Genomic DNA, 21,467 nt, shown 5'->3' on the forward strand with positions numbered 1-21,467 from the left:
ATAATAAGCATTTTAATAATTTCAAAAAAGTTTAACTGTTATAAACTGTTATACTGGCAAGTTTTTGTTGTGAAATAAAGAAATGTTGGTAATTTCATCCACGAAGCTCGGAATTGATAAATGAAATTATAATTTTGCCATTATATGTCTCATATCGAATGTTATAAACTGTCATCTACGAAACTGTTATACTTGAGAACAAATTTTAAAATAAAAAGTTTATACGATTAATAAGAAATTTAAATAAAGTGCAAATTTTCTGCACTTAGGCAGTCGCTTTAAACTGTTATACTTGTTTTAATAAATCCTGAGTATGATTTCATGTTATATGCGAAACTGTTATAAAATGTTATACGTGAAAATTGTGTGGCAACATAATTAATTTTACTGCATAATTGTTTCAAAATAATCATTTTGATATTTCATGGAGCGTATGAAACTGTTATAAACTGTTATACCTTGATTTTTTGTCGAAAATGTTGACTTTTTTAATATGTTCAGAGGAATTTGACAAAAAATAAGCCCCCTTATGAATTTATGTCAGATATTCAACTGTTATAAAATGTAATACTCACAATTTTTGTTGCGAAATACAGAATTGTAAATAATTTACTACAAAAACCAATAACTTCATAAATGAAATTATAATTTTGTCATTATTTGTCTTATATCGAATTGTTATAAACTGTTATACTTTGAATTCTTATGGTAAAATAAATGAACTTTTAATACATTTTATAAAACGTCGTGCAATCATTTATGTTTTTATGTCATCTACGAAACTGTTATACTTGAAAAAAAAAATCTAAAATAAAAAAGTTTATACGATTAATTAGAAATTATAATAAAATTCTAAATTGCTACATCTAAGCAGTCGTTTTAAATTGTTATACATGTTTTAAATTATCCTGAGTATGATTTCTTGTTATATATGAAACTGTTATAATCTGTTATACGTTAAAAATTGTATGGCACCATAAATCGTTTTACTGGATAATTATTATGAACCGTATGAAACTGTTATACCTTGAATTTTTGTCGAAAATGTTCACGAAATGCAATTTTTTGTTGCGAAATACAGAATTGTAAATGATCTACTACAAAACCAATAAATGTCTATATTAAATTATAATTTTGTCATTATTTGTCTTATAGTATTTTAAAATCCTGAGTATGATTTCTTGCCATATACGAAACTGTTATACGTGAAAATTTTATGGCTATATAATGCATTTGACTGCATAATTATTTTCAAAATAATGATATTGATATTTCATAACCAATATATAACTGTTCATAACAGTTTCATAAACTGTTATAATTTGAATTTTTGTCGAAACTTTTCACTTTTTTAATACGATCGAATGAGTTTGGCAGAAAATAAGCTTCTGTATGAATGTATGGCATATATTCAACCGTTATAAACTGTTATACTGACAAAGTTTTGTTGCGAAATGAAGAATAATAAATATTATATGTCTAATATCGAACTGTTATAAAGTGTTATACTGAGGTTTTTCTGTGTTAAAATAGTGGATATGTTAATAAATTGCAAGGAATAAGATAACACGTATAACTGTTAATGACTAAAAACTGTTATAAACTGTTATACATGAGAAAAATTAGGGAAATTTTTAATTTCAATGATAAACAAGAAATCAGAAGAAATGTAGGGGTTTTGCATCTTGGCAGCCGTTTTTAACTGTTATACTTGCACCTATCGTACATAGCAAATTTAAATAAAATATTTTGTAGTTTAAGTCATTTGATAACATTTAGGTATAGAAGACCTAATTTTCGCAATTCCTATCATTCATTTGCTTCCTTACCCTACTACACAAAAACATTTCCCTCTTCATACTGATTTAATATGTAGTATAATTGGTTAGAATGTCTACATGGAGGAGACGTGCCACATACCACATGTGGCAGCAGCAAACATTTAGATCAAATATCATTTTGGTAAAGCAAAAGTATGATATTAAACTTGTAGTTGTTGTAAAAGGCTCCTAGTAGTTGCAGTTGACAATTGACAAAAAGGAAATTGCACAAAATTGAATGAATGACGACGATGATGATGATGAAAAGAAGAATTTTAACTAGAAACCTGGAAAAGAATTTCAAATGAAAAGTACTGGAATTAACGAAGCCTGCAAAATGACTTCCTTTCACAATTTATGTCAGCTCAGGGTGTGGCTAAGAAACTGATGACAACATCCGTTTCCGTTGCCAATATATGAATTTATAATCACTGGGATTTTTCACGTTTTTTTTTTTTTGCCTCACAACATTCTTATTGTGTCAGGTAGCTAAATCTCATATATGAATGTTTTTCATCTTCTCCATTATAGAGAACTAGAGAAAGAGCTTTACTGTTTCCGCCACATTTATAATAGAATGAAAGAAAGGCAGCCAGGTGTGGAGGAGGTTCGAGGATGCATGGAGGTACATGGAAAATGTATGTCGAGTGGTTATGTTAATAGACTCTGTGGCTGAGTGTTGCCTTTTACAAAATTTATGACATATTGCCCTCATACGTTTAGTTGGGGCATGTGGAGGAGTATTTGTGTGTATGGGTAAAGGTTAGTGGTTGTTTGTACTTACCAATATCAATAAAGAAAATAACGTCTACAATTGAATCAACAACAAGTAATGAAACATCTTCTGAGGTTTTATTTTTAAAAGCGACATTATATGGCACCTGTAAAGAAGCAAGAAGACAAAGGGAAAGAGAAGAAAAAAGACAAAATAGAAAACAAATGTTGTTAGTAAACAAGTAACCATAGTAAAAGATAATGGATGTTATAACTTAAAGACCTTTAAAGTGGTGTCAAGAAAAGAACACTAGACATGACTAAAAGTATAAACACTTGGCCCTAGGGAGATAAATAACGGCAGCTAAACACACGTTCGGTTACAATGGGAATTTATTAGCACCGAAAAATCCCTCTTAGGCAAACAATGTAAATTACACCATGCCATGCTTTTGAGATTATCACTTAATTATTCAAGTATTTGTTCTTGAGAACTGAACAAGCACAAGATAATGAACCTTTGCCATGTAAATTGTAAGTATGTTTTTGCCTCCTCCTCCTCGATACAATCCATGATGTTTGACAATTTATGGGTATTGTCAGTGATGTACCAATGGTGTCACATAAATCTTAAAATGTGTGTTGGCCACTAGTATCATAAATTTAGTGTATTTTGGCTTCAGGCAAATGGTCAAAGGTGAAAGGAATACAAATTGAGGAGTTCAAAAAGGAGGATAACTCAAAATTTATAGATGGAAAATTTTGCAAAATTTTAATTGCAAAATGTTGTTGTAAATTTGAAATAATTTTGATGAAACTAAAGCTATATTTACAAACAAACCCCTCTAAAGTTGACGAACCCCGCAAACGTTTTAAGGACCATGATCTGCGAATCTGCACCTGGAATGCTCGCACTCTTTATAGAGAAGGTGCAGTCTTCGCATTGGCAGACGTACTTGAAAAGTACAAGGCCGATATTACTGCCATACAGGAAATACGATGGATTGGGAAAGGCGTCACAACAACACCTAAAGGTGACGCACTGTATTATAGCTGCCATGACACAAAGCATGAGTTTGGTAGCGGATTCGTAGTTAGTCGGAGGCTAAAGCATCTGGTATCCAGCTTCACCCCAGTGAATGAAAGACTTGCTGCAATTCGAATAAAAGCTAAATTGTTCAACATCAGCTTTATTTGCGCTCATGCTCCCACTGAAGGCGATTTTAATGTCAAAATTGGAAGGGAGAATATCATTGGCCCAACAGTCGGGAAATTCAGTCTACACAGTGAAACATCTGACAATGGTATGAGGCTGATAGACTTTCATCCTGTAGAGAACAGCAAGGTAAATTGGTAACTGATACAGATAGTGTACTCAGGATATAGAAAGAATATTTTTCAAAACTGTTGGTATCAAATAGCAGCGAAGATGACGAAGATACCACAGTCCTAATCCCAGAAGATGGTATTGAATGTATACCGCCCAGCCAAGATAAGGTAAAGAGGAGGCGACACGCTGATAAGGTGTATTCATCAGCTAGTTAGCACCATCTGGCAGGAAGAACGAGTACCCGACGATTTGAACCTGAGTATCCTGTGTCCCGTCCACAAGAAGGGAGATAAGACTGTATGCTCTAACTATAGGGGCATAAGTCTACTCCCTATTGCCTACAAGATCGTGTCAGGGATACTGTGCGAACGACTAAAGCCTATGGTCAACGAGATAATTGGACCATACCAATGCGGCTTTAGACCTGGCAAGTCCACCATTGACCAGATATTTACCCTGCGGCAAATCCTGGAGAAGACCCAAGAGATGCAGATCGACACCTACCACCTTTTTGTCGACTATAAAGCAACCTTCGACAGCCCGCTGCGTTCAAAGGTATTCCAAGCCATGTCTGAATTTGGTAAATTTGGCAAAGCTCATCCGGCTTTGTAAAATGACTTTAGCTGACACGAGGTCTTCAGTTAAAATAGGAAAGAACCTCTCCGAAGAGTTTGGTACCAAAAGAGGTTTCAGACAAGGAAAGAGCCTTTCGTATGATCTCTTCAACATCCTGCTGGAAAAGGTATTACGAGAGGCAAACGTCAAAAGAAGTGGCACAATCTACACCAATAGCCACATGTTACTTGCTTATGCTGATGATGTAGACATCATGGGCAGATCAGAAAAAGAAGTAACTGATACCTTTATGAAGGTCGAAGGAGAATCTGTTAAAGTGGGTCTGGCGGTAAACGGTGAGAAGACCAAGTTGATGGTATCGACGCGCAATGCGTCCATTGAGCTCGGACCAACTGTGGAAGTTGGTTCCAATAATATTGAGGTAGTGAAAGACTTCGTCTACCTCGGCACCTCCGTAAACACAACAAACGACACCAGTTGTGAAATAAAAAGAAGAATTGTATTGGCCAACAGATGCTACTTTGGTTTAAGTAAGCAGTTTAAAAACAAAGCCACATCTCGTCTTCGAAAGATCTACGGACCAATCTGCGTTAACGGTGAATATCGACGTCGCATGAACCACGAGCTGTATCTGCTATACAACGGCATCAATATTGTTAAACGTATCTAGATGCAGCGATTGCGTTGGCTAGGCCATATCATAAGAATGAGCGATGATGAACCCGCTAAAAATGCGTATAAATACGGACCCCTTGGCGGTGCACGCAGAATTGGCAGGCCAAGGAATATATGGCGCAAACAAGTGGATGAAGAGGTGAAAAGGCGCTGTATTCCAGAGTGCGAAGCAACAAATAGAGAGAAATGGAGATCTTTTCTTAGTTTGGCCTATGGAACAAATGTTCTGTAATGGGTACGCTAAGTAAGTCAGTAAGTGTTCTCTTTAAATTGGTGAAAAAAATAACCGCAATTGCTCTTGAAACAAATATGTTATGAGGAAATTACAAAAACTTTCCAGAATTAAAGTTAATCATACGCCCTAGAGATCAATGCTTTAAAGTGCTCCTAGAGCTATCAATTAAGTCAAATCAACGTCCTTAAGTACTCGAAACACAAATACAAGAAACGGCCCTGACCGGCTTTAACATCGCAAAGCCCAGGACTTATCTTGGTCCTCCGCAAACGTTTTAGGGACCATGATCTGCGAATTTGAAGCTGAAATGTTCTGAATCTTTATAAAGAAAGTGTAGATCCGATATCGCTGCCGTACTGGCAGGCGTTACAACAACATCTAAAGGTATAAAATAAGAAATTCGTTACGGATTTGTAGTTAAACTCTCTGGTATTAAACTTCACCCCGGTGAATGAAAGACAATTCGGGTAAAAGCTAAATTTATCAATATCATTTTTCTGAAGGCAAGGACGAACAGACCAATGATACATTTTACGAGCGCTTCGAAGAAAAAACATATGACCGTTGTCCTGCCCATGACGTTTAAATTATTCTAGGCGATTTAATGTCAAAATTGGAAAGGTGAATATCTTTGGCTCAACAGTCGGGAAATTCAGTCGTCATAATTAGACCGTCTGACAATGGAATGAGGCTGATAAGCTTCTCGACATTCATAAAGGGACCTGACAGTTATCAGACTAAAAATACAAGAAATCAAATTTATCACGTTATTATAGATGGATGACATTCATCGAGCGTGTTGGAGCGTTGGAGTATCCAATGATCCGAGGAGCAACCATCGATTTCTATTACCTCCTTTTTGCAGCAAAGGTATGTACCCAATTAAATCCCGCAACGGCCGGTTCTATGCACCGGATTGACTTCTTCGTCACCTCAACAATTATGTGTTTGTGTTGTGTATTTTTTTCATCATGAGAGCGGTAATTTATCCAGGAATGCCTGTTCCAAGCTATTCTGGTCCGTGCCGGGATAAAGATGAACCCCGGGCCAGTATGGATCTGTTTCGTTTACCAGATCCGCATCCAACACATTTCGACAATGGTGAGATGTAATGGATGTATGGAATTGGTGCATTTTCGTGGGTGCTCTGGCCTTAGTAGCACCCGGGATTACAGCGACAGGTATGTTGCTGCTTGCTGCGTCAGCACATCACCCATTGCGTCTTCTACGTCGTCGTCTGACTCTTCGTCGTCGTGGGAATACGAGACGCCCCCACAGTCTGCCCAACAACAACAAATGCTGCATCTAAAACCACATGTTGTTGTTCAACGGCCCGGAAATGCATCATTCGTGCAATTCAATTGCAACGGTCTCCGCAATAAGGTCAGTGAAATTGTGGACTTTATGAGTCGGAAAAACATCATGGTCGCAGGAAACAAACCTCACCGCCACATGTAGCTTACGTTGTGATGGTTGCAACGTTTTGCGGAAGGATCGCACAATAAGCGGAGGAGGAGGACTTGCCTTCCTAATACACCAGTCTGTCCAGTACAGACCTATCTCGCTTGAGCTTGGCTCTAGTGACCCATACATGGAGTGTATGGGGGTAGCAGTAAAGTGTGGTACTGCCGAGGTAGAGCTGCTTAATGTGTACATACCGCCGATGAATAGCTGTGCCCGGCGTTATATGCCCAATATCAGTTTGCTTTTAGAGGGCGATAACCGTCTGGTGCTAGGGGACTTTAATGCTCATCATGAGATTTGGCACTCCGTCCTAGGTAATGACCAGAGGGGTATAGCGCTGGCAGAGCAAATCGATAGCTCCATGTTTTGAGCGGTGAATGAAGACGATCCTACGAGGATTAGAGGAAACTGCCACAGCTCGCCAGGTATCACCATCGTGGCACCAGGCCTGATAAATGACGTATCCTCGCAATCCGTCATTTCACTTTGTTCGGACCACCTCCCTATCATCGTCTCCGTAAACAGACCACTCGACTTCATAACCTCTGAACGCCGTACTTTCCTGAACCATGGGAAAGCTGATTGGCAAGGTTTCAGAGAATTTACCAATCACCGCTTCAGACAATTGCCCACTCCCTCAGATCCTCGGGCAGCTGAGAGAACTTTCCGAGACATCATCACTAAAGCAGCCGCTCGCTACATACCTGCTGGTCGAATACCCGAAATAAGACCAAATTTCCGAGCAGAGGCGACAGGACTAGCAAATGAACGTGATGAGCTTCGTCGTACAAACCCCGAAGTCCCAAGAATTAGAGAACTTCCTCTTGAAGTCAACAGGCTAGTGGGCGAACATAAGCGGAAAAGTGGCTAGACCATCTGAAGCAATGCAACATTGGAATAAGTAAATTGTGGGCAACGGTTAAATCACTCTCGAGTTCGGAAAAAAAGGATGAAAGAACGGCTGTTACTTATAACGGCGTGACAGTAACTGACCCAAAGACGTGCGCGTGTTATTTTAACCGGTAGTTCATAGAGCACCCCGAGAGTGATAGGGCGAAGAGAAGTGTGCTACGCCGTATAAGAAGAGCTCTTTCAGCCGAGGAGGTACCACCACAATTTACGATGAGCGATGTTGCAGATGCCATCCGAAACGCTAAATCATCCAAAGAGTTGGGCCCGCACCGAATATCGATGGTAATGCTTAAGCAGCTGGATGAACCTGGAGTTGAGTATTTAACAAGTGTTCTCAACCTATCGTTAGCCACCCATGTTGTACTGGAAAGTTGGCAGGGTGGTCCCGCTACTGAAGCCTGGCAAGAATGCCAGCAGAGTTGAATCGTACAGGCCGATTTCACTCCTGTCGCCTAGAGGCGCTACTCCTCCCCACGATGAAAAGGTGTTCTCCAGTTGCCCAACATCAACATGGACTTCGGAAAATGCATAGTACTACAACAGCATTAGACGCCATATCCACACATATCAGTAGAGGACTGAACCAGAAAAGGCCGTGCGACCGAACAGTCATGGTGGCTCTTGACCTATCGAAGGCCTTCGATACTGTCAACCATGCCAAGCTGATCGAGGATAAAGAGAAAACTAATCTCCAGCCATGTTTGAAACGTTGGGAATCAACTATATTTGTGGACGCCAGTCGTTTGTAGAATTCAGAAAGAAGAAGTCCAAAACCCGTAGAGTGAAACAGGGAGTTCCCCAAGGAGGGGTGATATCTCCGGAACTGTTTAACCTCTACCTTTCTGAAATTCCACACCCTCCAGACGGCATAGAGATCGTTATGTATGCGGATGATTGTACGATCTTGGCGTCGGGTCCTATTGTCGATTACATATGTGATATGTTAAATGTCTACATAGCTGACCTAGTGCAGTTCTTCCATCTGAGGAATATGTAAATATTCTCCGCTAAATCCACAGCCACGCTGTTCACCACATGGACGGCTGAGATGAGGCTCCCACTGAACATATTGGTCGATGGTGGACTTATTCCGACCACTAACTACCCTAAAATACTGGGTGTAACGTTCGATAGCATGGTCAAGTCGTCCGCGCATGCCACAGCTATTTGCAATAAGATCAGAAGTAGGAACAAGGTTCTCAAGTCGCTGGCCGGCAGCGCTTGGGGTGCTGATAAAGAAACCTTGTTGACCACCTACAATGCAATAGGCCGGTCTGTGGTAAGCTATGCGGCGCCAGCATGGTCCGCAAAGGTTAGCGCATCGCATCAAACCTGCCAGATTGCCGCCCTGAGGACTGCAACAGGGTGCCTCCTCATGACACCTGTGGATCATCTTCATGAGGAGGCGAAGGTTTTACCGGTGCGTCAGCACAATAAGATTTTGTCGATGCAGTTTGGGTGTTACCGCAGTGAGCATCCCTGTCACGATTTAATGGACAGGCTCCCCCCACCCAGGCACGTCAGGAGAGACCTTCATGATCTAGAGAGAGAGGTAGAGAACCGCTAGATCAACGAGCCTATCAGGCACGCTTGAATCGCATTCACGCCAACATGGTTGCGCAAGCAGTACGAAGATACACTGTGAATGCCGTACTCGGAAACCATCCCCCATCCATCGCAGCAGAAGAAAGTCAGCTGCCAAGGCAAACATGAGTGGGTTTAGCTCAGTTAAGATCCGGACGATGCAGCCGCCTCAATTCGTATTGGGCCATAATTGACGCCACGATACCCAACATATGCCCAGCGTGTGGATTGGGACCACACGATACTCGGCATTCATTCAACTGCCCAGCTAACCCCACTCACCTGTCTCCTCATTCTTTATGGACGCAACCAGTCCAGGTTGCAGAATTCTTGAGCCTGGATATAGAGGAACTTGATAACTGAAATAATACATGAACGAACATATATGCGTTGCTACAACAACAACAACCCAATTAAACATAGCAAATAAAGTGTATGCAATAGCACCATCTGGCAAGATAAAAGCAGGATGATTGAACCCTGAGGATCCTACATGGCGTCCACAAGAAAGGAAATTATACTATGTGGTTAAACTGTAAGTAAAGTAAAATAAAATTCATCGAAAGATCGATGGGTCAATATGCGTTGACGGTGAATATCGAGGTTGTATGAACCAGTAGCTGTATCAGCTACAGAACGACATGCCAAGACTTTGATTGAGTGAATAAATGAAAAAATTAGATGGAGAACACGATATTGTAAAATGAAAAAGTAAAGCATCGGATAGAGACGAATGAAAATCATTTCTTAGTTCGGCTTAATCTTGAAGTAAACTTCAAAGTGCTTCTAGAACCAGAATTTTTCCATTTTTCATTTCTATTTATCGCTTAATATTTATTTAGTCCCAGATTTATCCAATCAGAAAATCTAATTGGGCAAAATATAAATATAAAAAAATAAAAAAAAAACAAATTTCAAATTGTCTTTAAATTTTTAATACCTTTAATACTTGTACCTCTTCTTTGAAAATTTTGTATTATTGGGTGATATGTTCTCTTCAAGTTGGCGAAAGATTTTCGTTAATCGTTTCATAAACAAAAACATAATTAATAACAATCATACGCACTAGGGTACTGTGGTTAAAATTTACTTTAGCAGCATTTATAAGCCCAATTTTATTTCTGCAAATTTTTTGAAGAACTATAAATTTAAAATTAAGTCTAAATATCTATTACGACTAAAATTTAAGTAGTAAAAATCAATTAAAAAAAAAAAAATATTGGATGACTTTTAAACTTGTTGATTTGTTTAAAATTTTATATCATTGTGGGATTTTGTTCTCTTGGTATTTTTATAGCGATATGAATCCAAAATGGAGTCTATCAGAGGGTTTGGCTGGTGAAATTTTAAAACATAAATTGGCGAAAAATTTTTAAATTTTGAATAATGTTACACTTCTACCACATTGCTTGAAATTTTTGTATTTTTGTGGAATATGTTCTTTTCAAATTGATGAAAAAATCGCATAAATCGTTTCATAAACAAAAAAGTTATGAATAAAATAAAAAATAACCCACAATTAATAACAATCATACGCACTGGGGTACTTTGCTCAATATTGGCTTTAGAACCATTTATTTGTCCTTTTCAATTTCTGAGAATTTTTTTAGTAATATAAACTATAAATGAAATTAATCGGATAGTCCAGAAAACTTTTACGAGTACGACAAAATTAAAAAAAAAAATTTCAAAAAGCTACTTAAATTTTTGATACTTTTTATACTTGTGTCACCTTGTTCGAAAATTTGGTGTTATTGTGGAATGTGCCTCTTCAAACTGGTGAAAGAAGTGACAACATTGATTCATAAACAAAAAAGTTATGAACAAAATAAAAAACATAACATTAATAATAATCATACGCACTATGGCGCCTTGCTCAAATACGTGTTTAGAGCCTAAAATATGCCTAATTTCATTTCTGTGTGTTTTTTTAATAATATAAAAAATGGTGGAAACATGAATTACTGAAAAGGGAATAAAAATCCTAATTGTAGAATAAACAAAATTGGTAATGTTAAGGTTCTATGTACATCCAGGCAGTAAAGCTGCAAGCAATATAGTCGTAAAATCTAAATGATTTTGCACGGTTATTTTTCCAAGAAATTTAGTGTCTGTTCCCCCTCACCACTCTTAAGTTTAAAATAACCTCAGTAACATTCACTTATTATCTTCTACTCACCATAATTGCTGTATAAAATGTTAAACACAATATAACCCAATCCCATATGGCTTTAAATGCACAATAATGCAATAATATGTGAGGTGGTGTTTTAGGCGCTTCCTGTCTATATTGCGGCATAATGTCCGCACTAAGGGACATCATCTGCAAAGAAAAACACAAATATTTAAAATGTAAAAACACCTTGGAAACTCACTCTTAACTTACATGAGCCAAATTTGATTGTTTCGTTGGATCCTTTAACGTTGGCAAATGTGCGCTGAATTGACGACTTCTCGTTACCGATCGGGCCAATTTTGCAAATTTCGATAGACCTAAAACTAGAAAGTTGAAAAATCAATTTGTCAAAACAAACAGAGACACTAAGGACACAACATCGAAAAGACAGAAAACTGAATAGAGATTTTTTGCATGTAAAAGACAAGTACATGTATTTATGTATATATATTATGTACATAAACAGAAAGAAAGAGAGAGAGCTGGAGAAAGAAGATTGTAGATTATATGCAAAACATAGAACACTTATAAATATAAGCTGTAACGAATTTTAGATAATTTATATACACATAAGAACATATATTTTTTCTATATATCTAAAAACAGGAGCTAATTTATGAGGATATGTCCTCAGTCTGTGAGGACAAATATGTTTTACTTAAAATATTTTCTTGAAGATTATTAATCTGAGTGACGCTTTTCTGGGCTCTTGGCTGGGACTAGACATTAAAATTAAAAAATCCTCTCCAGTTGAAATTTTTTGCGTGCCCTTTTCTCTGAAGATTGACGAGAAAACGATACAAATTGCTCTTCAAACAGAAAAGTTATGAGGAAAATACCACAAAAACTCATAATTAAAATAAGTCATACGCACTATGGGCCAATATATAAAATGAGTTTTGGACACTTAATTGGTTACATTTTTGTCAGAGTGAATTCGAAATTAAAAATCATAAATATATATCATAGAGCGGAGAAGGAAAAATAAGACCTTGAATATATAGGCTTGCATCTCACAGTGGATCCACTTGTATGGAGAAAGTGGCCAAAAATAGTTAGAGTGTAAAAAATCAAGCCAATGCGCCGGTTACAGCTTAGCGCTGCTGCGAAGAGTGTTTTAAGAAACCACGAACGTAACATTCTCTCCCCTTTCCCCTCTGGAGGGGGTATACGGCAGGAATTGTTTTATGCTGTTAATACAAAATGACCTGAACAAAGGTTCGGATTATCTTATGATGCCAAAATAGGCTTGGGGAAACAAAATAATCTCCACAACAACATAAAATCCAACCAATTTAGCGGATTAAAAAAATCAACATTTTTGTCTGAAAATTGGTAAAATTTTTAATATAGATGTTATAGCGTTCTTCCTGGAAGGCACGTACCGCCAACGTAAGACAAATTTGGAAGAAGATTTCTTCATCTTGCCACTGATGCCAATTATGTTAATGTACGTAGTCAGATAACAGAGTTATACGCTAATATATCCATAGAAACCCTATTCGGGGGCAGCTGTATTCAGCGACCCACCATTTATAGTCTGGCACTAGATGGCAGCTGATTTTAATACTGAATAATCTAAGACCCCTGAACTACTTTGGAAAATTATTCCCGAGGTGGGCACTGGTGGGCATCATGACTGAAACTTTCGGTCAAATTTAAGTATATGATCGAATTGACATTACAAAATACACTAAGAAAATATGCAGGTAACTAGAAATGGGTGACGTAGCGGATGGAAGATACCAAGGAATGGTCCTGACCGGCTTTAACATGGCAAAGCCCAGGATTTATCTTGGTCCCTCTTTCATCTCAAGTGGGCACTGACCTCCCCGTGGTGTCACCTGGGGAGCTGCCTTTAACACCCGTTAAAGGTAGTGATCTAACATGTGCCGCGCGTTCGCCCATAAGAACGTTAAAAACTTAGGTTTTGGCGTCTGGTTAGTAACCCTCCCCTAGAAAAAACAGCCTACTATGAAAAAACGAAAGAAAAGAAAAGCAAACCCCTCTAAAGTTGTCGAAGCCCGCAAACGTTTTAAGGACCATGACCTGGAATGTTCGCACTCTTTATAGAGAAGGTGCAGTTTACGCGTTGGCAGATGTACTTGAAAAGTACAAGGCCGATATTACTGCCATACAGGAAATACGATGGATTGGGAAATGCGTCACAACAACACCTAAAGGTGACGCACCGTATTATAGCTGGCATGACACAAAGCATTAGTTTGGATGCGGATTTGTAGTTGGTCGGAGGTTAAAACATCTGTTCTCCAGCTTCACCCCAGAGAATGAAAGACTCGCTGCAATTCGATTAAAAGCAAAATTCTTCAACATCAGCTTTATTTGCGCTCATGCTCCCACTGAAGACAAGGACGAACAGACCAAAGATATATTTTACGAGCGCTTAGAGAAAACCGTTGCCCTGCCCATGACATAAAAATTATACTAGGCGATTTTAATGCCAAAATTGGAAAGGAGAATATATTTGGCCCAACAGTCAGGAAATACAGTCTCCACTGTGAAACATCTGACAATGGTATGAGGCTGATAAACTTTGCAGCTGCAAGAAACATGGTAGTTAGCAGTACCAGATTTAAGCATCTCGATATTCATAAGGGCACCTGGCTGTCGCCAGATCAAAGAACAAGAAATCAAATTGATCATGTTGTGATAGATGAAAGGCATGCATCTAGCGTGTTGGATGTACGATCGTTCCGAGGTGCAAACATAGACTCAGACCACTACCTTGTTGCGGCAAAGGTACGTACCAGATTAAATGTAGCAAACAAAGTGCGAACAGACTCAACACGTAAGTTGGACATCGGTAAGCTGCAATCACAACAGATAGCCACAGCATATTCCACTCAACTGGCCCAACTGCTTAATCAAAGCACTCCTCGTCCCGATAACATATCAGGACTATGGCAAAATATTGCCCACTCCATGCAAACAGCCGCAAAATCTGTACTTGGATACCAGAGACGAGAAGACCAAGTTGATGGTGTCGACGCGCAATGCGTCCATTGAGATCGGACCTGCTGTTGGTTGCTATAATTTTGAGGTAGTAAAAGAATGTTCTGTAATGGCCAACTAAGTAAGTAAAAGACTTTATATACCTCGGCACCGCCGTAAACACAACAAACGACATCAGTTGTGAAATAAAACAAGTAAAAAAGTATCAGTCGGCTTTGCCGACAGGGGTATACCCTCAGCATGTGTATATTGAAACAATTTTTTCCCAAAATACGTATGTATTTAGGGGGTTTTAAAAAATTTGGGCGTTTGAACCGACAAAAATGTTGATTAGGATTAAAGATCAAAAGTTTTGCGGAGGAGATACTAAAAGGAATGGATCGATATTGACCGTTATGGAAGTGGATCTCCAGCCACAACATATGGTGTCATAGGGGGTTTTACACTCTTCGGGCTGTTTGCTCAAGAAGTATGGACTTGCCCCTAAAAAAACTTTTAATATCGTAATTGAGGCAGCGAATGCAAGTTGCTTCAACAAAAATCAAAGTGATTCGATATCAGGTCTTAAAGTGAACTTATCCGAAAATTTTGTGTGGGAGGTACCGGATGGAGTGGACAAATATAGCCCATATTTGAACCTGATCTATATCTGGTAGATATATTAGGATGTGTAAAGTATAGACCAATTCGACCACTCCCTTCAAGAGTTACCGTACGAACAATTTTTTCGAACATTTTTGAACTTTTGTGGGGAAGGTACCTGAAGGAGTGGACCGATATGGCTTATCTTCAAACTTAAACTATGTTTGGACAAAATATTACTAAGGCCATATTTTGGACCGAATCGGCAGATCCGTTCGAGAGTTATCTTGAGCTCCAACCACCTCACACGGTGTCATAGGGAATTTTCTGCAACTTTCATGCTATTTTCTCAGGAAGTATAGACTTGCCCCTGATGAAGCTTGTACCGTCGTATGTAGGGCAGTGAATACAAGTTGCTAAAACAAAAATCAAAGCAATATGAGAGATGGCCCTAAACTGAACTTTTCCGAAATTTTGTGTGGGAGGTACCCGAAGGAGTGGACCTATTAAGACCATACTGGAACCTCATATTACTCTGGTAGGATATTTACGCTATACAAAGTATGGACCAAATCGGTCACTCCCTTCAAGAACATTTCCGAACATTTTCGAATTTTTGTGGGGGAGGTATCGGAAGGAGTGGACCGATGTAGCTCATCTTCGAACTTAAACTAAGTTTGGGCAAAATATTACGAAAGCCAAAATTTGAACCAAATCGGTTCATCCGTTCGAAAGTTATCGTGCGCTCCAGCCAGCAGGACAGACAGACAGACGGACAGACGGACGGACGGACATGGCTAGATCGACTCCAAATTGTCTGAAACACATTTCGTCCAAACATACTATTATTTCGATGAGGCACATTTTCATCGTATCAAAGTGTATATACTAGAGTTGCGTCGTTCATGAACGAACCGGCTCAAAGGAACGATTCCGTGAAAAGAACGAACGGATCCGTATCCAGCACATTCTTTTATTTCGTTCATTTAGATCCCCGATGGACGAGTCATTGCTGCTTACAAAATTAGCAGTATTGGTTTTGCAGTCAAACTCTAAACAAACGCTGCGTTAGCACAACCAGCACAAATTTCCACACAAAACAAACAATGATTCAGAGAGTTACTCTCGCTCAGTAACTCACCTCATTCAGTAGCACATCTCTCTGTCATATCTTTCTTTTGCATGAATCGTTCATCTGGTTCTTTCATATCAAAACCACCACCACCACTGCGTCAGAAACAAAACCACCCCCATTAGCACACAATGTGTCATTCGTGAACGAACATTTTCAAAAGAACGATTCGGCGAAAAGAACGACGGAGTCATATGCAGCAGAGAACGAACGACTTCAAAAGAAAATAATATGTACAGTCAAATGTATTGTTGAACGAAAAAGAACCAACGAACGAAGTAAAAGACCCGGATCTTTTTGGTGAACGGAATGAAAAAGATCGATCCGCTCAATGAACGAGATTGCCCAACACTAGTATATACCCTCCTTAGCCTAAAGGCTGTGGGTATAAAGAAGAATTGTATTGGCCCACAGATGCTACTTTGGCTTAAGTAAGCAATTTAAAAACAAAGCCACAACTCGGAAAACAAAAATAACGCTTTACAAAACACTGATACTACCCGTGCTGACGTATGGTTCCGCAGATAAGGCCGTGCTTGGCGTGTTTGAGAGAAAAATTCTTCGAAAGATCTACGGACCGATCTGCGTTGACGGTGAATATCGACGTCGTATGAACCACGAGCTGTATCTGCTATACAACGACATCAATATTGTTAAACGTATCGAGATGAAGCGATTGCGTTGGCTAGGCCATATAATAAGAATGAGCGATGATGAAACCCGCTTAAAAGGCGTATAAATTTGAGCCACATGGCGGTGAACGAGAATTGGCAGGCCAAAGAATAGATGGCGCAAACAAGTGGATGAAGAGATGACAAGGCGCGGTATTCCAAAAAGCGAAGCACGAAACAGAGAGAATTGGAGATCTTTCCTTAGTTCGGTCTATGGAACAAATGTTCTGTAATGGGCCAGCTAAGTAAGTAAGTAAGTTAAGAGGACTTTATTGCCTTTAGTTATTTTCTAGTTTAGCCTGATGTGCTTTTCTCAGATTGGCAAAATAACGATACAAATTGCTCTACAAACGAACAAGTTATGTGGAAAATACCACAAATAGTCATAATTAAAATAAATTATACGCACTATGGTCCTATTAACAAAAATCGAGCGAAAGGTGTAAAGTACGTAGCAATGTTTACTATTTGTGACATATGTCAGATAGCTCAGAAGTTCTCTCTTTGTTCTTCTATGGTATTCACTCGCTCCTTTCATTCAATTGGTCTACAAATGTATCGATATTATAAATATATTTAGTGGAAACATGTTAAAAATATTTATTTTTATTGTAGAGGACATTATTGCCCTTAGTAATTTTGTATTTTAGCCTGATGTGTTTTCTTCAGATTGGCGAAATAACGACACAAATTGCTCTACAAACGAACAAGTTATGTGGAAAATACCAAAAATGGTCAAAATAAAATAAATTATACGCCCAATGGTCCTATAATAAAAAACACTCGAAAGGTATAAGGAGAGCAGGAATTTTTACTATTTGTGACATGTATGTCTGTAAGATAGGTCTTTCACAAGTTCTCCTTTTGTTCTTTTATTGAATTCGCTCGCTCTTTTCACGCTATTAGTCTAACAATGTATTGATATTATAAATATATTTAGTTAAAAATCTTTTTTATATTTTTAGAGGATATCATTGCCTATAGCCTTTTATATTGTCTTCAGATTGGCGAAGAAACGGTACAAATTCCTATACAAATAAAAAACTTATGCGGAAAATACCACAAGTTGTCATAACTAAAATAAAATATACGCACTATGGTCCTATTACACTGTGCAACAAAATTCAATTTTTTTCAAAATGATGGGAAAAACCAAGTACATTATGAAAGTAGAGCTAAAAATATGAGACACGTGTATCGGCATTTTTAAAGTTTACGTCGGAAAGTAACCAAAATAGGCGGGGCAAGTTCCGCCCATTTTTAATTTCTTCGAAATATTAGAATTATGATATCTTGGAATCCTTACATTTCAGGTATATAGTGTCTTTGGCAACTTTACTCAGGAGGGTGTGGGGAATATTTCTGATAAAAATTTTAACCCTCATGCGGTTCATCAAAGGGGTCTTTTTTGTCCTATTTTTGAAAATCTTTCAAAAACTCCTTAAAAATGTGATCGTATCAAATCCAAATATTCTACAAAATTGTTCGCCATAAAATTTTATTAAAGGTTTCAGAGTACACCAAATCTGTAACTCATGTCTAATCGCCAGGAATCTCTAAAAATGAAAAACACGTTCTAGGGTTAAAGTCGGACTTCATCTGAGTTTATTCAAAATTGTCCCTCAAAACATAATTTTAGAGAGATGATGTCAGAGACAAAAATATTCTTCATCAAATTTCACTATGGGTTACCAAAGAAATGAAATGTCTATTTACATTTTATAGCATGAAAATATCAGCATCAATTTTGCTGAAAAAACATGAAAATATTTCCCAATTTTTTTGATGAAAAATGTTTCCTTCTTTTTTCGAGTTGATACGTGAAAGTAATATAAAACTTGGTTATAGGTGAAAAGTGTCAAAGGATGAAAAATTCTACACAAAATTTCACTATGAGTTTCAAAATAAACCGTATATCTATGTATACTATTTCCTTAAAAACTTAAATTACAAATTTATATATATTAGGATGAAATTATATGTTTTAATTTTGGACTGTTAATTTTACATAATTCCACACTGGATCAAAATCTGGCAATATCCTTTACTTTTTGGGAATATTGTTAAAGAAAGAAATGTTCCAAAAGAAATTTCATTGTGAGTCTCTGAATAAAAGAAATCTGTAACCATAACGTATAACATTCTTAGCAGCCCTTGTTTTTGGTGTAGGGTTTAGGGCCGTATTTTACCATTTTTAACCAGATTGTCGTTGTGATTAAAAAATAAAAATATCTTATTGATGGTGTTTCGTTATAAATTCATACAGAAGATGTTGTGTGTTCAATTTAAATAGCTTTAACAACATTTGTGGTGAATATATATTTGAAACATATAGAAAACCCAGATCGGACCTGCCAAAATTGCGTATTTTTAATACTTTTAACTTAAATTACGTATTTAGGATAAGCCATTGGTTGTTTATATTGTATGTGAAAATATATTATAGGTCTACGGCTATGGTCCAGTGAAAATATGTGCAATTTGGTGTGGTCCAAAAAACTACAATGATGAGACTCACTCCTACCTTGGTGGCATTTACGTAATTAACTATAGCAATTGACATAAATGAATATATCTTAACTGGGTTCGTTATGGTCATTCATGATACAGCTATTTACGTCAATTGCTATAGTTAATTACGTAAATGCCACCAAGGTAGGAGTGAGTCCCATCATTGTAGTTTTTGGACCACACCAAATTGTACATGTGAGAGCCTATATGACACTTATATTTTCACTGGACCATAGCCGTAGACCTCTAATGTATTTTCACATACAATATAAGCATCCCATGGCTTATCCTAAATACGTAATTTAAGTTAAAAGTATTAAAAATACACAATTTTGGCAGGTCCGATCTGGGTTTTCTATATGTTTCAAATATATATTCACCACAAATGTTTTTAAAGCTATTTAAATTGAACACACAACATCTTCTGTATGAATTTATAACGAAACACCATCAATAAGATATTTTTATTTTTTAATCACAACGACAATCTGGTTAAAAAATGTAAAATACGGCCCTGAACCCTACACCAAAAACAAGGGCTGCTAAGAATGTTATACGTTATGGTTACAGATTTCTTTTATTCAGAGACTCACAATGAAATTTCTTTTGGAACATTTTTTTCTTTAACAATATTCCCAAAAAGTAAAGGATATTGCTAGATTTTGATCCAGTATGGAATTATGTAAAATTAACAGTCCAAAATTAAAACATATAATTTTATCCTAATATATATAAATTTGTAATCTAACTTTTTAAGGAAATAGTATACATAGATATATGGTTTATTTTGAAACTCATAGTGAAATTTTGTGTAGAATTTTTCATCCTTTGACACTTTTCACCTATAACCAAGTTTTATATTACTTCCACGTATCAACTCGAAAAAAGAAGGAACAATTTTTCATCAAAAAAATTGGGAAATATTTTCATGTTTTTTCAGCAAAATTGATACTGATATTTACATGCTATAAAATGTAAATAGACATTTCATTTCTTTGGTGACCTATAGTGAAATTTGATGAAGAATATTTTTGTCTCTGATATCATCTCTCTAAAATTATATTTTGTGGGACAATTTTGAATAAACTCAGATGAAGTCCGACTTTAACCCTAAAACGTGTTTTTTATTTTTAGAGATTCCTGGCGATTAGACAAGAGTTACAGATTTGGTGTACTCTGAGACCTATAATAAAATTTTATGGCGAACAATTTTGTAGAATATTTGGATTTGATACGATCACATTTTTAAGGAGTTTTTGAAAGATTTTCAAAAATAGGACAAAAAAGACCCCTTTGATGAACCGCATGAGGGTTAAAATTTTTATCAGAAATATTCCCCACACCCTCCTGAGTAAAGTTGCCAAAGACACTATATACCTGAAATGCAAGGATTCCAAGATATCATAATTCGAATATTTCGAAGAAATTAAAAATGGGCGGAACTTGCCCCGCCTATTTTGGTTACTTTCCGACGGTAACTTTAAAAACGCCGATACACGTGTCTCATATTTTTAGCTCTACTTTCAGTATTAACTCGATTTCCCTTGTCATTTTTTTGTTGTCGCACAGTGTTATTAAAAATAGGTTGGTGTGCTGAGATTTTTGTTATTGTAACACATATCCATGCATTATATTATAAACAGTGTTGCTATAGATTTTATAAAACGCACATGTTTTTTTGTACAGAATAGTATAATTTTTCATATATTGAGTTTTAAAAGGCTTATGAGATAACACACACAAGAATATATACAGTGAAAAAATTGAAAATTGGACACAATATAATTTTATAGAATTTACTTACCACCTTTGGTGTCTTCGCTGTCGATAGGTTGTTTGAGGGCGGTAATATCGCGAAATGTTAACAGGAACAACACAACCAAATCCCTTTCGTTGCGTATGGGTGCAACCTGTAACAGCAGCCATAGTGGAGTTTCTATAAAAATGTGACAAAATAAATAAAACCAAAGATGATTAGAAGAATTCAAAAAAGCCAATTTTTTTGTTAAAGAAGAAAAAAAATGGAAATAACAAATTTTTAATCTCAAAAATGGCCCTATTGTTCCTTATTGGCCTTTGGCATTTACCATGGCAAATGGTTTCATATATGCA

At 37.1% G+C, this 21,467-nt stretch overlaps 1 protein-coding gene across 1 annotated transcript in view; it reads right to left on the bottom strand.

Annotated features, from left to right (window-relative positions):
* eag (potassium voltage-gated channel protein ether a go-go) overlaps positions 1–21,467 on the bottom strand; it is a 238,467-nt gene that overhangs the window by 38,768 nt on the left and 178,232 nt on the right. The window contains exons 6-9 of the mRNA XM_073972866.1: positions 21,160–21,291; positions 11,697–11,809; positions 11,490–11,633; positions 2,605–2,701 (exon numbers count right to left, since the gene is read on the bottom strand). Coding sequence (XP_073828967.1) covers positions 2,605–2,701; positions 11,490–11,633; positions 11,697–11,809; positions 21,160–21,291 — 486 coding nt within the window. The remainder of the gene's footprint in view (positions 1–2,604; positions 2,702–11,489; positions 11,634–11,696; positions 11,810–21,159; positions 21,292–21,467) is intronic.

This window comes from Musca autumnalis, unplaced genomic scaffold (assembly GCF_047663935.1).
Source record: "Musca autumnalis isolate F117 unplaced genomic scaffold, ASM4766393v1 scaffold_3, whole genome shotgun sequence".
Taxonomy (NCBI): domain Eukaryota; kingdom Metazoa; phylum Arthropoda; class Insecta; order Diptera; family Muscidae; genus Musca; species Musca autumnalis.